The sequence below is a fragment of the Pteropus medius genome, unplaced genomic scaffold (assembly GCF_902729225.1).
Source record: "Pteropus medius unplaced genomic scaffold, Ma_sr-lr_union100, whole genome shotgun sequence".
NCBI classification, from domain to species: Eukaryota; Metazoa; Chordata; class Mammalia; order Chiroptera; family Pteropodidae; genus Pteropus; species Pteropus medius.
In genome coordinates, this window is record NW_024353909.1 from 225,104 (window position 1) to 241,629 (window position 16,526).

Below are 16,526 nucleotides of genomic sequence, written 5' to 3' on the forward strand. Positions count from 1 at the left end.
TTTCCTTCCTGAGGATGCCATGTTGGGCAAGGGGATGTTGAGGGACAATAGGGAACAATGTGATGTTTGTGGTGGGACTGTTTCCTGCTCTTGTAATTCCTGGGCCTTCTGACATCGCTGGTCGCCTCAGGCATTATGAGAACAGCCTGGGTGGCCGAGTTGACCCAGTCCTAGGCCCATCATGAGTCCATGCCCTGGGAGTGGGCATGGACCAGGTGGGATATCCTGAGCGGGATATCCTGAGGCTTGTAGGGCTTTGGGAGGTACAGCACACGGACGTTCTCTGCCTCAGCCCCGCTAGACTCCCCGGACCCCGCTGGCACAGGGGCGGGGCGGGGCGGGGCGGCGGAGGAAACCCGGCTCGAGGAACGATGAGGCATCCGCTCCCAGCCCGGAACCTTTCTTCTCCATTAGGTGTAGGTTCCGGGAGCCAAAGATCGGGCGGGCCGGAAGTGGAGGCGGTTGGTGAAGTTGGAGGGGTCAGGGACGCGGTGCGGGCCGCGTTTTGTGGGCTGCGGGTGGTGACCAGCATCCCGCTGTCTGGCCCCGGTGCGGCTGTACTCGGCTGGATAGTGCGCAGCGGCAGCGACACGAACGCGGCGCGGACAGGGCGCCCGTGGCTGGGCCCATGGCCTCCTGCGCGAGCATCGACATCGAGGACGCCACGCAGCACCTACGGGACATCCTCAAGCTGGACCGGCCCACGGGGGGTGAGCCAGGACAGCGGGATTGGGCCTTCGCAGAACAAGCAGAGGGGCGGTTCGGGCCAGGGTCTCTCACAGGTCCCACAGGTCCCTCCGGACCGGCTCTGCATCCTCCCTGCTGGTGAGGGCAGACGAGGATCAGAGCGATAAACCCGTAAGCTTGCTCCCCGAAGGGCATAGTCTCCTGGGTGCAATCCCTCCCAATCCCACCCCGTTTCGCCTCGTCCTTCAGCGTCTTGACTGAAGGTGAGGCCCGGCTCTGAATCCTCTGGGCCCCTTTGGTGTCCTGGCCCCAAGATCTCTAGTGTTCCTGGAACTGGCCTGGATTTCCTACCCTTTGCCATGTTTCATAGGCCTAGTCTGGTGCTCTGTATGATGAGTTCTGTGTCTACACTAGGTGCTGTGCTCCTGAAGAGCTGTAGATCCCCCTCTTTGCACTTCTCTCTAGAATAGACTCCGGGCATACTGTTCTGAAATTGATGTTCAGGAGGAAAGTGACCACCCCCAACTCTGCGCCCTTTCTGGGATTAAAGCAAATCACAGACTGCATGGCCTTGATTGTATAAGGCTACAAACGTCTGCAACCCTTAGTTTATTTCCATTTATTTAAACTTTATTTGGGCTTGCAGTGACACCTCAAAACTGCTTCTGCCCTCAAGGAGCCTCCAGAACACAGATCCAAAGGAAATTGTAATATAATGCTGTTGTCATTGAAAGAGGAGTGTTTTGGTATTTTGTTGGGGTTAGGGTAGGTAGAATGGGGGCTGGAGAGTGCCTGAGAACAGGTCTGAAAGAGGAGACAATGTTTAGGCTATATCTGGTAATATGAACAGGAGCTTGGTTGTCAGGAAAGGCATCCACAAACAGGAAATCACACATGTGAAGGTACGAAAGTTTCCTGAGTAGTTCAGGGACCTATGAAAAGTTATAGTGGTTGAAAGACTGGCTGGTGATGGTGTTATAGTTGTGCAATGGTCAGAACTGTGAGTTGGTGTTTCCTCAGACCCTGTTCTTAAACCTGCTGGGAGTCTCAAACTGGCTGCTACTGGAAGCAGGCACTGGTGCTCACTCTGGGTGGGTTTAGCTACCCACTGTTCCCTGAGAAAATCCATCTGCTGCTTAAAACCATTGAGTCCTTTTCCCCAGGCCTGGAGCGTGCTCCCTTTACTCATGAGTTTGGCTTAGGCCTCTTATTCTCATCAGCTGCTGTGTAGATTAGATTCCACAAAGTTTTGGTGGAGACCCTAGCATGGCCAACCTTGTGCAGCTTGTGTATTTGTCCTTATGGTAGCCTGCCTGGCAGAGAAACAGTCAGCTTACCCCTGAGCAGCTAAGATGGATCTGAACCAAGTTAAGTGGCCTTGAGGCTTTACTCTGAACTCTGTTTATTGATTGGTACTTGATTCTCCTGCTTGCCGAGTAGCTCTGGCTCATCTCCTCTCACTGGAGGACTATGTCGGACCCCAGACTGTTTTGTGACTAGAAACTTATTGCAAACCTGACTGTGGAGCCCTAGTCTCCTTGCCACCTGAGAGTTTTGAAGTGGTGTCAGAGCCTATGAGGGTACTTGAAACTTGGCCAGTGGCAAACAACTGAAAACTGTCTTTCCTAACTCTACACACTACCCCATAGTTTCTTTCCTCTTTCTTCAGCTCCTTTATGTCCGTTCATCCTGAGTTTACCTACATAAGGTGGCTTCTTTTGAGCCATTTCTCTGGGAGACAGGCTCCTTCCTTTCTTGCTCTCATATCTTATCAGTGTCCTTCTATGCCTCAGGAGCCCATCCTCTCTTCTCCAACCCCTGCCACTACCTTAGTCTAGATCCTGGGGTCTCTCACCCAGATTCTCAGCTATTCTGCATACTGCCTTAGAGCAATCAGCCCTCTGGGCAGTGCTGACCATGTCACCTTCCTTTTTTAAACTCTTCTGTGGCTCTCATTGCCACAGAGAATCTAAGCACCCTAGCCTCATACCTGAGATCTCCGCAGCCTTGTTTTCCCTCCATCCTTCCCATATTTGTGTGTTCCAGCCACACTGGCTCTAATGGTACCTCTTCTGTGAACTCTTATCCTGACGCTTCCCATGCCTTACCTCAAGTACAGAGTCCCTCTGTCCTGAGCCAGGCTTGAGTATTAATTGGCCCCAGAGGGTCCTTGATAGCTTGTACCTGGCCCCCAGGTAGAAGAGCCTTATGCTCATCTTTGATCCTGGCATACATTGGGTTCACCATCAGTGTTTATGGAATGAAAGATGAACAAAGGGCCCTCTTTCCCAAGGACATGCCTCAGTTGAGTGTTCCTAGGGCACCTCATGGTTCTGGAAGGAAGCTCCACAGGAGGCGATACCAGTTGGCAGGTAGAACAACCTCATGATAGTGGCTCTCTCTGTCCCCAGGCCCCAGTTCAGAGAGCCAACGGCCATCTAACGCCTACAATGGGGACCTCAATGGACTCCTGGTCCCAGACCCCCTCTGCTCAGGTGATGGTACTTCAGCAAACAAGCCTGGTCTCCGGGCCATGCCACCTATTAACCTGCAGGAGAAGCAGGTCATGTGAGTGCCTGAGAGATGACAGTGGTGGTGATGGGATCTTTGGGGTGTCTGTTAGCTGAAGTCATGAGATGGGGGGAGATAAGGACCAGCAGCCTCTGCTGCTCCCCCACTAGATGCTCTAGGATAGGATGGAGCGCTTAACCACACTGAGTTTGCATGAAGGATGAGGGCTGAGGACAAGCTCAAGGGCTTGGCTTGGATTTGAAGTTTAGGCACTTGGTTTATCATTCCCATGGAGGGAGGTGAGCAAAGGGAGCTATGGGTCTGGAGACCAGTGAACCAGGCAGAGCCGTGCATCTGGGACTGGATACCTTCCCCATGGTGGCTGTATCCTCTCCCCTTCCGAACCCTGGCCATTGAGACTTTGGGCGAACGAGAATCAAGCTTGTACACACCTTCCCCCAGCTGCCTTTCAGGAGATGACAGCTCTACCTGCATTGGGATTTTGGCCAAGGAGGTGGAGATTGTGGCCAGCAGTGACTCTAGCATCTCGAGCAAGGCACGAGGGAGCAACAAGGTAAGTACCAGAATGTTGTGGCATGTATGGCCCACTCAGCCTCTCCCTCCCCTCTCCCATGCTGCCAGTTCCTATGGGGACCACTTTATCAGGCAGGTAGTGTGCCCCAGTCTCAGGAAGCCAGGGTTGGTTACCAAGTGTCTGTAGGAGTCTGGTCCCAGGAGTTGTAATTGAGTGGCTGGGCTTGCACATGTGGCCTCCCTCTACTGTCCCCAGGGATACTAGGGACCACCTAAGCTCTGAGAATGCTGCCTCAGCCCTCAGCTTCTACGACCTTCCTCACCCTTGGTTCTCAGGTGAAAATCCAGCCTGTTGCCAAGTATGACTGGGAGCAGAAATACTACTATGGCAACCTGATTGCTGTGTCCAACTCCTTCTTGGCCTATGCCATTCGGGGTGAGTAGGGGCAGGGGAGAGGTGGGAGGTATTCTGCTAGAAGTCCCAGAGATGCAGATTCAGTGTCAGGCCACTCAGCCCACTCAGACCTTGGGGATACAATGGAAGACTTGTCTGTGCTGCCCCTAACTCTTCCAGGCTTGGGGAGCCAAGTGGGAGAATCAAGCTTGAGACTTGTGGTGGCAATGAGGCAGGCAAGGGCAGCTTCTCTGCTGCTGCCTGGGCCTAGACACTCATGGCCAACTGCTGTCCTGATTCCAGCTGCCAACAATGGCTCAGCGATGGTGCGGGTGATCAGCGTCAGCACTTCGGAACGGACCTTACTCAAGGGCTTCACAGGCAGTGTGGCTGACCTGACCTTTGCACACCTCAACTCTTCACAGCTGGCCTGCCTGGATGAGGCAGGCAACCTGTTTGTGTGGCGCTTGGCTCTGGTTAATGGCAAAATTCAGTATCCTTTCCCTAGGGTGGGATGGGGGAACTGAAAAAAGATGGGCAGAGCTGGGGGTGCCAGACACACCTCATCATCCACCTGTCTAGCCCTTAACAGCCTGCTCAGAGAAGAGATTTTGGTTCATATCCGGCAGCCAGAGGGTACACCACTGAACCACTTTCGTAGAATCATCTGGTGCCCCTTCATCCCTGAGGAGAGTGAGGATTGCTGTGAGGAGGGCAGCCCAACGGTGGCCCTGTTGCATGAAGACCGGGTGAGAAGGCTAGGCATGGGGAGAGGGGAGGAGACAGAGCAGCTATGGCGTGGGCCTGGGTTGAATACTCACCTCCTTGTATTCTCTAGGCTGAGGTGTGGGACCTAGACATGCTCCGCTCCAACCACAGCACCTGGCCTGTGGATGTCAGCCAAATCAAGCAGGGCTTCATTGTGGTGAAAGGCCACAGCACAGTAAGTCTGCAACTGCCTGCCTCCCCTGCCCTCCCCGCTTTCTTGTATCCCTCATCTATTCCCCATATCCACAGCTGCCCAGGTAGCTTTATGGCATTCTGCCCATGGTGAATCTGAGCACAAAGTGACCCTTACCTGTGGCACTCATGCCTAACGTGTCTGCACCTCGTGGGTCTGGTCTTCTTTATGGCCTCCCATTCATTCCGTCTTTCATACAGATGTGCAGATCCATAGTGGGTCAGCCCAGCTCACTGCCATTCTAATCTGAGATGGGCTGCTACCACCTCTAGTAAGGTGGCAAAGCAAAGCTCTTTGGGTTTTTCCCAGTACCTGAGTGAAGGGGCCCTCTCACCTGATGGGACTGTCCTGGCCACCGCAAGCCATGATGGCTTCATCAAATTCTGGCAGATCTACATTGAGGGGCAGGATGAACCAAGGTAAGGCAGGGCCTGAGTGACTGGGAACCCCCAGGTAGGGGACCAGATCACCCACTTAGGCCCAGGCGCCTCATCTGCCTGCTTGCAGGTGTCTGCACGAGTGGAAGCCTCATGATGGGCGGCCCCTTTCCTGCCTCCTATTCTGTGACAACCACAAGAAACAGGATCCTGAGTGAGTGAATGGGCAGCCACGTGGGTGGTGGACTGGACCTTGAGTTCTCATTGTGGGGACCAGACAGCCATTCAGGGCCTTATCGCTTTACAGTGTCCCTTTCTGGAGGTTCCTCATTACTGGCGCTGACCAGAATCGGGAGCTGAAGATGTGGTGCACAGTGTCCTGGACCTGCCTGCAGACTATTCGGTAAGGATGGGCTGGAGAGCTGGTCAGGGGTAACAAGTTTGGGGAAGTGGGTTCTTACTACTCTCTCAATTTCATTCATCCTGCCTTGTGGCCCCTTAGCTTCTCCCCAGATATCTTCAGCTCAGTGAGTGTTCCCCCTAGCCTCAAAGTTTGCCTGGACCTCTCAGCAGAATACCTGATTCTCAGTGATGTGCAACGGAAGGTAGACTGCAGTGGGGCACCCTGGGCAGAACTGGTATTGGGGAGGGCAGGGGTGTGTGGCACATCCGCAGCCCTCACAGCCTTTGAGGTCAGCTGTGAATGCACTGCCCCTGCAGGTCCTCTACGTGATGGAGCTGCTGCAGAACCAGGAGGAGGGCCGTGCCTGCTTCAGCTCCATCTCTGAGTTCCTGCTTACCCACCCTGTCCTGAGCTTTGGTATCCAGGTCGTGAGTCGCTGCCGGCTGCGGCACACTGAGGTGCTGCCTGCCGAGGAAGAGAACGACAGCCTAGGGGCTGGTGAGCTGCTCGGGGCCAGAAATGTATGTTTACATGTAGGGAGCGCTGTGACACAGAGGGCTAGGGGCTTAGTTGTCCACACTGACCTTGCAGATGGGACCCACGGAGCTGGTGCCATGGAGTCTGCAGCTGGTGTGCTCATCAAGCTCTTCTGTGTGCATACTAAGTGAGTGGAGCCCACCTGTGCCCTGTCTGTGCCCGTCCCTGACTGACCACTTTGAGGCCTTTCCTGTTCTCCTATTCCTGCAGGGCTTTGCAAGATGTGCAGATCCGCTTTCAGCCACAGCTCAACCCTGATGTGGTGGCCCCGCTCCCTACCCACACTGCCCATGAGGACTTTGGTAAGTGAGGGATAAGAGGGAATCAGGTTAGACTGGCTGGGGTCGGAGATTTGACTCAAGTGGCAGCTTTTCCTACAGCATTTGGAGATTCTCAGCCTGAACTGAGCTCCGGGGGGCTGGGATCAGCTGCTCATGGCTCCCAGCCTGACCTCCGACGCATTGTGGAGCTGCCTGCACCTGCTGACTTCCTTAGTCTGAGCACTGAGACCAAGCCCAAGCTGATGACACCTGATGCTTTCATGACATCTAGCACCTCCCTGCAGCAGGTGTGCTGGGATAGGGGCTTGACGCTCAAGGCAGAAATCAAGGTGGAAATCCCCACCTACAGGCCACAGCTCTTACTCTCTGCACTTCCTCAGATCTCTGCATCCCCTAGTAATAGCAGCGGCGGCAGCAGCAGTGGTAGCAGCAGCAGCAGCAGCAGCTCCTCTCTTACAGCTGTGTCTGCCATGAGCAGTACCTCGGCTGTGGATCCCTCCTTGTCCAGGTGAAGTGAGGGCCAGAGTTGGGGGATGGCAGAGTCTGGTACCAGGTGATGCCAAGCTCTGGATGCTTATCTCAGCCTTCCTGCCACCAGGCCCCCTGAGGAGCTGACCTTGAGCCCCAAGCTGCAGCTGGATGGCAGTCTGACAATGAGCAGCAGTAGCAGCCTGCAGGCAAGCCCACGCAGCCTCCTGCCCGGCCTGTTACCAGGTCCAGCTGACAAACTGACTCCCAAAGGGCCTGGGCAGGTATGTGTGTGCTCATGTGTAAAGTGCAGGGTAGCATGTGTATAGCAGTGGGAAGATTGGCGGCAGTCTCCTCTCACAGCACCCTGTCTGCTTGTCCTGTTCTGCCTCAGGTGGTCCATATTTCCCCTGAGGTCATCTCAGCCTCCTGTGTGCCCTGAAGGGCAGCTCCTGAGCTTCTCCATCCCCACTTCCTCTCTTGAGTTATGGCTGTTTTTGACTGCTTTCCCATCCCATAATCCCATCTCTCATCACTACAAATTCCAGTGCCTCATCTCTGAATCCCCCCCATCCCTAATTTCCACCACCTAAGTCCCTATTTTTGGCTCACCTCAGGTGCCTACTGCTGCCTCTGGACTATCCCTGGAGCTGCAGGAAGTGGAGCCCCTGGGGCTACCCCAGGCTTCCCCTAGCCGTACTCGCTCCCCTGATGTTATTTCCTCAGCTTCCACTGCCCTGTCCCAGGATATCCCTGAGATCGCGTCTGAGGCCCTGTCCCGTGGCTTTGGCTCCTCTGCTCCTGAGGGCCTTGAACCGGACAGTATGGCCTCAGCTGCTTCGGCACTACACTTGCTGTCCCCACGGCCACGGCCCGAGCTTGGGCCCCAGCTTAGCCTGGATGGAGGCCCTGGGGATGGGGATCGGCATAGTACCCCTTCCCTCCTGGAGGCAGCCTTGACCCAAGAGGCTACAGCCTCTGACAGTCAGGTCTGGCCAACAGCACCAGACATTACTCGGGAGACCTGCAGCAGCCTGGCAGAAAGGTGAGGAGCTTGGGAGAGGGAAAGTATACTGATGGTAGGAGCTTCAGATAGAGTCACCCACTGCTGAGACAGGCTGTCCCCCCAGCCCTAGGAATGGCCTTCAGGAAAAGCACAAGAGCTTGGCCTTCCACCGACCACCTTATCATCTGCTGCAGCAACATGACAGCCAGGATGCCAGTGCTGAACAAAGGTGGGTGTCACCCACACCCTTCCTTTCTTGAGGGAGGGTCAGCAAGTGTTAGGTGCTTATCCCTCCCCTGCCTCTTTCCACAGTGACCATGATGATGAGGTGGCCAGCATTGCCTCTGCTGCAGCGGGCTTTGGCACCAAAGTTTCCACTCCACGGCTTCCTGCCAAGGACTGGAAGACCAAGGGATCTCCTCGGGCCTCACCTAAGCTCAAGAGGAAGGGCAAAAAGGATGATGGGTAGGAGGGGTCCTGGGGCCAGGGAGAGGGGTGGTCCCCAGGCTGTCTAGGCCTGAGGTGCTTCTCGCCTGTGGCAGGGATTCGACTGCGGGATCCCGGCTCATGGAGCACCAGGTGAGTTGAGAAAACACTCTTTATACTTCTAGGACTCTTTCTTGAGAGTGGGGAAGGGTTCTGGGCCATTCCCTGGTCTGGCGTGTGGTACGGGTGGGGCAGGCATTATGTGACTGTTGGCACTACTGGCAGGTGACAGAGCCCCCTGAGGATTGGCCTGCAATAATTTGGCAACAGCAGAGAGAGCTGGCAGAGCTGCGGCACAGCCAAAAAGAGCTACTGCAGCGTCTGTGCACCCAGCTCGAAGGCCTGCAGAGTACCGTCACAGGCCATGTAGAACGTGCCCTCGAGTCCCGGCATGAACAGGAGCGTATCCTTGTGGGCAGTGGCCCAGCATGGAAGAGGGTAGGGGCAGCCACAGTGTTCTTGAACCAGGAAGGGCTAGAGGACCTACTCCAGGCTTGTTCCTTAGCTACAATGCAGAGCGGCGGTTGGAGCGGGCACTGGCAGAGGGGCAGCAGCGGGGTGGGCAGCTACAAGAGCAGCTGACACAACAGCTGTCACAGGCACTGTCTTCAGCTGTGGCTGGGAGGCTGGAACGCAGCATACGGGACGAGATCAAGAAGACAGTGCCTCCATGTAAGTGTTGCATAGAGACTTCTAGGTGGGCTGGGTGGGAGTGGGGCCCCCTACCTGTCAAGCTTCCTCTCATGGCTCCGCTCTTCCTTCTTTACCCTGCCCCAGGTGTCTCTAGGAGTCTGGAACCCGTGGCAGGCCAACTGAGCAACTCAGTGGCCACCAAACTCACAGCTGTGGAGGGTAACATGAAAGAGAATATCTCCAAGCTGCTGAAGTCCAAGGTGTTACAGGGCCCAAGATGAGGGAGGTTGGTGCTTGGTGGCCCTGGTCAGGCCAGCTTGGCCTCAGGCTTTCAACTCAGCCCAGCCCTTTCCTCTACCCCTAGAACTTAACAGACGCTATTGCCCGAGCAGCTGCAGACACGTTACAAGGGCCAATGCAGGCTGCCTACCGTGAAGCCTTCCAGAGTGTGGTGCTGCCTGCCTTCGAGAAGAGCTGCCAGGCCATGTTCCAGCAGATCAATGATAGCTTCCGACTGGGCACACAGGAATGTGAGTAGAATTATATGCTCCAGCGTAGGAAGGGCTGTTCCCTTCTCCCCCACCATCCCTCTCACTGCCCTCACGGTCACCTCTTTAGACTTGCAGCAGCTAGAGAGCCACATGAAGAGCCGGAAGGCACGAGAACAGGAGGCGCGGGAGCCTGTGTTGGCCCAGCTGCGGAGCCTGGTCAGCACACTGCAGGGTGCCACTGAGCAGATGGCAGCCACTGTGTCTAACAGTGTTCGGGCTGAGGTGCAGCACCAGCTGCATGTGGCTGTGGGCAGGTGTGTGGGCAGGGCACTGGGAAAGGTGGTGGGTTTGGAAAGGGCCAAACCAGACTCCCTGTCTACCTCATTTCCCTCACTTTCCTTTGCAGCCTGCAGGAGTCAATTTTAGCACAGGTACAGCGCATTGTTAAGGGTGAGGTGAGTGTGGCACTCAAGGAGCAGCAGGCCTCCGTCACCTCTAGCATCATGCAAGCCATGCGCTCAGCTGCAGGCACACCTGTCCCAGCTGCCCACCTCGACTGCCAGGCCCAGCAAGCCCATATCCTGCAGCTGCTGCAGCAGGGCCACCTCAATCAGGCCTTCCAGCAGGTACGCCAGGCATTAAGCCCAATTAAAGGTCGGGTGTCTCCTGACAAAGCCCACACACTATACATTCCACTCTGCTCATCAGGCTCTGGGTGGTCTGGCCCCAGTGGACTGTTCTTGATTTTCTTAGGCCTCTAGGCTCTTTCCCCTGCTTTTCTCTTTATCTAGATCTTGGATCCCTTTCTTTCTGCCTCAACCTTCCTTGCTTCATGACCACTCTTCTCAGGAAACCTTTCCTGATACCCTAGATTAACAACACAGCTCTACTGTGTTCTCTCTGGGCCCTTGAGCATCCCCCTCTGGAGCTCTCAGTATCCCAGTCTGTGGTCATCCTCTGGTCATCCTCTGTCAGGCCACACCGTCAGACAAGCAGGCATTCTACCCTGACAGCTATAAACACGATTCTCTACCCAGGCCCTCACGGCTGCTGACCTGAACCTGGTGCTGTATGTGTGTGAAACTGTGGACCCAGGCCAGGTTTTTGGGCAGCCACCCTGCCCACTCTCCCAGCCCGTGCTCCTTTCCTTCATCCAGCAGCTGGCCTCTGACCTTGGCACTCGAACTGACCTCAAGCTCAGGTGAGTGGGCACCGTCAGACCAGGAGATGGGCTGAGGTAGAGACAGAGGAGCAATTCAAAGCAAAGACTCCCTCTACAACCTGATTCCTCTCCCTAATTTTCTCTACCAGTTCCCTTTGCCCCGACTCATTTTAGACTTGGAGGCCTCCCTTGTCAGCAGTCCCTTTGGGCCTCATTGCCACCAGGGGGCGCTACCGTATCCTGGAGCCCACCTGTAGCCTTTCTGTTTTCTTCACTCACAGCTACCTGGAAGAGGCTGTGATGCACCTGGACCACAGTGACCCCATCACTCGGGACCACATGGGCTCCGTCATGGCCCAGGTGCGCCAGAAGTTATTCCAGTTCCTGCAGGCTGAGCCATACAACTCACTTGGCAAAGCGGCCCGGCGTCTTAGCCTCATGTTGCATGGCCTTGTGACCCCCACCCTCCCTTAGCAAAGCCTGCCTTGCCCAGGGGTGCAGTGGCATTGAAGACCAGCAGACAGGCCTAGGCCAAAGCAGGGTCATGTCTGCCCTTTATCTGCTCAGGCTCCCACCTCTGGGGTAGTTGAGAGGGGGAACACTGGCTGTAGTCTACAGGTTATGGTAGCCAGCAGGTTTAGGCTGAGCCCAGGGTGGGTATTGTGCCTTCTTGGGTTCTGCCATGCCTGGAGCATGACCCCCTGAGATTGTGATACCACTTGAGTTGAATTTTCCATGTTCCTTTTTACCTCTGTTTTGGATCCTTCTGTTTTTGAAAAACATTGAGAAATTCAATTAAATGCTTTTGGAATAAAATGGAGTATGCGTTTGTTTTTGGTGTGTCTTTGGTGTGTCTTTGATAACTGCCCTCTGTTCTCTGGCCCCTCTCTTCTCCCTGTGTGGAACTCTGTGGAGGCCGACCCATCCCAGGGGTTTGGACACCTACCCTCATCTGCTCAACTGCCTTCTCAAATCTCCCCTCTCTCCATCTCGAGTGAGGAGGACCTTGTGCCCCTCCCTGGGCTTTCCTTTGCCAACCTGCATTTTGGAGGCGTGGTCGGCTGCTGGCTTTGAAGCCCCGCCCTGCCCCACCCACCTCCTGGCCAATCACAGTCCCTTCTTCCGGGGGCTGGGCCGAAGGGCTGCGCTCAAAGCTGCCAGCTCTGACGCTAGACTCCCAGCCGGGGATGATGCTCTGCTCCTGCTGCAGCTGCCGCTGTCGCCACCACCAGCAACCACCCCGCGCTCTGGGGCTGTTGCTGCTGCTGCTGCTGTTACCACCACTCGGTGAGTGCTGGCATACTGGTCCGATCTGGGCTGCACATTCTCACCAGGCTAGGTTTAGGATGTGTGGGAGCTGGGGCACAGCCTTCCTGAGTGCTGGGAACCAGGATGGTGTGGAGGTGCTAGAGCTCCAGGGAGAGGATAATGTGTACCAGTGACTTCAGTACTGAAAGTGGTGGGCATTTAACTGAGTTGTGGGGGAAGGATCCCAAAATTTTGCAGCCCCCATTCTAATAAAGGGAGGTGTGAACTGTGACAATTCCAAGACTAGCTGTAGGATCCTTGAGTTCTTCTGTTAGAGTCTGGCCTGGATCCTGACCTCCTCTATTGTGCCCTATCTGTCCGAAAATCCCTGTCTTTGGGGATGGGCTGGAAGGGTCAAGCAAAACTTGTCTAGGCAGCAAAGAGAATGTGTGGTGCTGGGGAAGGGCTGTGTGGCCCTGGAACCTGCCCCCTTCACGACGTCCTGACACATTCACTTGGACCATCTTCACTGGACCTGAGGCTACAGAAGCCCCAGAAGCTCAGAGGAAGAACCGACTCCTGGGACATGAGGACAGATACCCTGCCTATCCTGCCCTCCTCCTCCCCAGCACATATCCTTTTGGGTCCCACCTAGATAGGAGCCAAGGCAAGAGGTCCCCAGATGTGCCCCTTATTTCCCTGGGGCACCCCTTTCACGCTGAGTCATGTCCCCAGATCACGCCATGGTAAATGAGCCCCTGGGGGTTGGGGGTAGCCGGCTCATCCTATCTACCATTTTCCATCCCCACTCCTAGTCCTTGTATCTCCCCTGGTGGCAGCTGCCAAGGGCCCAGGCCCCTGTGACACCATATACCAGGGCTTCGCAGAGTGTCTCATCCGCTTGGGGGACAGCATGGGCCGTGGAGGCGAGCTAGAGACCATCTGCAGGTAAGGGCAGGTATGAGTTCAGCGGCCCAACCCCCATCACCCTCTCTGACTGACCTCTTCCTTCCCATTCCAAAGCCTCCTTGCCCCACCTAATTCCCCTAATCCCTCTCCCATAACAGGTCTTGGAATGAATTCCACACCTGCGCCTCACAAGTCTTGTTGGGATGCCCAGAAGAGGCGGCTGCTGTGTGGGAGTCACTACAGCAAGAAGCTCGCCGGGCCCCACACCCGGATAACTTGCACACTCTGTGTGGCGCCCCTGTGCATGTCCGGGAGCGTGGTTCTGGCCTGGAGACCAACCAGGAGACACTACGGGGGACAGCACTTGCCCCTACCCCGGCCCCCGCACCCCGGCTGCTGGCGGTTGCTTTGGCACTCTGTTGCCTCCTGGGGCCTCTGGCCTAGCCGTTGGGGTCAGGTAGCAGCACCCTTGTTGCCACCCTTTCTCTGGTGGCTGCTCTCGAGGCTCTGCAGAGCCTACTCAGCTTTCATTAAAGGTATTTATATTTGTACTAAGCTCCTTCCTTTATTCCTGCTGCGCTTGTCTGGGGCAGAGGCCTCCAGAAGCTGATCCCCAAGACAGTTTGGGTGGGGCCAAAGGCCACCACAGGGGACTCAGTCTTAATCCTTACAAACACTCATTTCCCAGGGGCAGCATGGAGCTTTCCATTGCATGCAGGTTTCAAGAGCTCTGGTGGTCTGTCCTCCAAGGTTGGCATTCCTAGCCCTGCTTGGCTCCTAGGGGCCCTGTGAGGTGGTGGTGTTCCCCCTCATCGCCAGTGTATACACCTCCCTCCCCAGGCTCATTCCTGCCTCCATATTTCTGACCATCTCACCTCCTCTCTTGAACTACCAGCAAGCCTTCAAGACAGCTCAGACTAAGTGCTCTGTCTTCTCCCACTCTGGGGGCCTGGTCCACCTGAGGAGACTGTTCCAGAAAGTGGGGAACCCTTGGAGTCTACCTCAGTCCCCCCAAAGTGACCTTAAAATTGCAGAAACTGGGGTCATACGGAGAGTTCCCCTGGCCTCTGCCCTCCACAGGTTCCTCCTTCCTTCTCAAAGCTTCTTTGAGAAGAGATGTGTTGTGTGAAGTTAAAACAATCCCAGAAGGTGTTTTGGAAGCGTGGAATGGGTGTGTGGTGTGAGGAGCCCCTGTTCATCCTTGAGAAGAGGAAGCACAATTGGCATGGGCAGAACCTGAGAGAAGGAGTCTCAGAAGGGGTAAGACCCTCTTTCGATCAGTCTTCTACCACCAGCACCAGGTCCCTATTCCAAGCCACTACCCCAAGGTGGTCATTGCCATGACCTCCTCACTGGCTTTTACTCTCACTCCCTTCCCTTTACTCTCCATTTTCTATATTGAAAAACAGCTCCTGCTGTTAAGCTCCTTCTCATTGTCTAGAAGGCCCTACATAAGCCTGCTCTGCCCATAGTTTATTCATTTTAACTGCAACTTCCCACTGTAGCAGCTCAGAGGAGTGATCTACCTACACAGCCCTTGGGGTAACAGGAGGCTTCAGAGAAGGAACATAATAGGGTGCAATAGGGGGTAAGGATGGAGACTTACAAGTGGTCAGGGAGAGGTGGGGCTGAGTTGGAGAGGGTTTTACAAGCGGGGCCCAAAGGAATCAGTTGGGAGGGCGGGAGAGGGGGTGAGAGCCCAGAGCTAGGCAAACTAGATTTACACTAAAGCCCATGGTGGGAGGCTGTGTCCCTAGGACAGAATCAGGCTTGATAGGTCCCTTGCTTAGGCTCCAGGGTGACAGATTCCTCCAGAGACCTCACCCACATGTGTAGGTCCATTCATGCTTCCCAAACACCATATTTCGCTTAGCTCAGATGCCTCCATTAACTCCCTCTCTGCCCTATCTTTGCTTCTGTGCTTCATTTGCCTATACTTTTATCTCGCTTCTCTCTCCCAACCGGTCATTATCCATCTTCTCATATCACCTGAAGGGGAAAGTTCAGAAAAACAACACTCCCGTATCTGCCCACCTTTGACCACCAAAATTTTCCAGAAAGAAAGGCCAGGTTTTTATTCTTCTGGGTCTCTGTATATCTATTCTCTGTGCTCAGAATGCCCTTCCCCATTTTCTCCTGTTGAACTCCTACTTCTTTTTCAGTATCACCTCCTCCAGGAAATATTCCCTAACCCTGACTCCAAGCTGAATCAGCAGCCTCCTACAGTTTCATACAGTTCCTGAGTTTTCTTCTGTCTCAGTACTGATAGTACTGGCTTGTTACTGGGTCCAGCTCAGAATTCCTGTCTGTGGACTTCCCAAGGGTCCCCTTTGTGTCTGTAGCACTTGAACTAGGGATGGGTATAAAGAGTTCACTTGTGGGAGTATGTGGAATGAAAGATAGAATCTCTAAGTCCAGCATAGGAAGTGTTACAGTCAGCAAGAGTTTGGTCTGAGAATGTGGAAGATGTGTTATCTTAGGGCAGCCCCCTCAGCCTGGGCATACTGTTAGGAGGGATGGTGCTGGAGCGTCAGACCCTAAAAGTCTTCCCGGAGTCACTCTTGATGGGTGGCCAAGAGCATCCTGTTTCCAGGAGCAGGGGTCAATTGCTCTGGCCAGCCATCAGGGGGATTACCATCCTCTTGCTGTGACCTACTTTCCCCTGGTTTTTGCTCTCTAAATCCTTGCTCTTCACTGGAATTGAATGACCTGGAGTGTGCGCATGGGGGTAGGGTGGGGATAGAATCTGCTCTCTGGCCAGGGGCTTAAGAGCTTTGTGTATTTTATCCCAGAGCTGGAGGAGAGGGTGGGCTGATAGCCAAACTAACTGGGCCCTGGACATAGCCGCCCAAGCCAGAGCATCATGGAGATGGTGTATCTAACATTTGCAGCTCCGCAGACATGGAATAGTTTATTGTTCAGGGGTTAGGTGTCCTAAAGCCAGTCTCATTCTTCACCTCAGGGCCTCCTGTTCTTCACCAGAACTAAGGCCAACAGCTGCCCATAGCAAGGGCTCAATAAATATTTGTTGAATTAATTTGCTGAATGTCTGTAAAATGGGAGTGTTATTTAGTGGATTACTAAATTCCATTAACCCTGGAATTCTATATTGCTTTTAACCCTCACAACAACTCTGTGGGATTAAAATTAGGATTCCCATTACACAGATAATAAAAATGAGGCTTAACAAGGGTAGATATCTTACCTAAGATCACACAGCTATGGAAGTATCAGAGCTGCGATATGATCCCAGGTTTGTTCACCCCTGAAATCCATGCCCCTAATCATCACACTAGATTTTTGAAAGCAATTTTTAAAGGTTTTATTTTAAAAAACTTTTTATAATTCCCTACTGAATAAAACAAAATGATGTTTACTGTTGTTAATGTATTTTTAGGTATAAAGTATAACTTATACAATCAATTAAAGATAGGTCCA

General features: G+C 54.2%; 2 protein-coding genes across 4 annotated transcripts; both read left to right on the forward strand.

Annotated features, from left to right (window-relative positions):
• Nucleotides 1–431: 431 nt before the first annotated feature.
• Nucleotides 432–11,747, forward strand: EDC4 (enhancer of mRNA decapping 4). 3 transcript variants are annotated; one of them, XM_039851910.1, is made up of 29 exons: nt 432–710; nt 3,099–3,255; nt 3,661–3,772; nt 4,069–4,168; nt 4,430–4,619; nt 4,728–4,875; nt 4,965–5,069; nt 5,397–5,506; nt 5,595–5,678; nt 5,772–5,867; nt 5,967–6,069; nt 6,185–6,365; nt 6,459–6,531; nt 6,615–6,706; nt 6,773–6,972; nt 7,066–7,193; nt 7,284–7,437; nt 7,771–8,198; nt 8,284–8,388; nt 8,472–8,624; nt 8,702–8,738; nt 8,871–9,048; nt 9,162–9,317; nt 9,423–9,538; nt 9,643–9,808; nt 9,897–10,083; nt 10,176–10,395; nt 10,807–10,970; nt 11,213–11,747. In XM_039851910.1, the coding sequence occupies exons 1-29, from the start codon at nt 629–631 to the stop codon at nt 11,403–11,405; spliced, it is 4,218 nt and encodes a 1,405-aa protein (XP_039707844.1). In that variant the 5' UTR covers nt 432–628; the 3' UTR covers nt 11,406–11,747. The 3 variants fall into 3 exon arrangements, with proteins under 3 accessions (XP_039707844.1, XP_039707843.1, XP_039707846.1); XM_039851912.1 differs by having other exon boundaries at nt 433–710; nt 6,785–6,972; XM_039851909.1 differs by having other exon boundaries at nt 6,185–6,531.
• Nucleotides 11,748–11,897: 150 nt separating this feature from the next.
• On the forward strand, nt 11,898–14,049 carry NRN1L (neuritin 1 like). The gene is made up of 3 exons (XM_039851914.1): nt 11,898–12,218; nt 12,995–13,127; nt 13,247–14,049. Exons 1-3 carry the CDS (start codon nt 12,119–12,121, stop codon nt 13,530–13,532), a joined length of 519 nt encoding a protein of 172 aa, XP_039707848.1. The 5' UTR covers nt 11,898–12,118; the 3' UTR covers nt 13,533–14,049.
• The last annotated feature ends 2,477 nt before the right edge of the window (nt 14,050–16,526 follow it).

Bases quoted from the DNA above. Each gene is read 5' to 3' on its own strand.
- NRN1L (XM_039851914.1), top strand. From the start codon at position 12,119: ATGATGCTCTGCTCCTGCTGCAGCTGCCGCTGTCGCCACCACCAGCAA. The intron at 12,219-12,994 runs GTGAGTGCTGGC...CCCCACTCCTAG, and splicing joins GCTGCTGTTACCACCACTCG to TCCTTGTATCTCCCCTGGTG. The intron at 13,128-13,246 runs GTAAGGGCAGGT...CTCCCATAACAG, and splicing joins GAGCTAGAGACCATCTGCAG to GTCTTGGAATGAATTCCACA.
- EDC4 (XM_039851909.1), top strand. From the start codon at position 629: ATGGCCTCCTGCGCGAGCATCGACATCGAGGACGCCACGCAGCACCTA. The intron at 7,194-7,283 runs GTGAAGTGAGGG...TCCTGCCACCAG, and splicing joins GTGGATCCCTCCTTGTCCAG to GCCCCCTGAGGAGCTGACCT. The intron at 10,971-11,212 runs GTGAGTGGGCAC...CTTCACTCACAG, and splicing joins CGAACTGACCTCAAGCTCAG to CTACCTGGAAGAGGCTGTGA.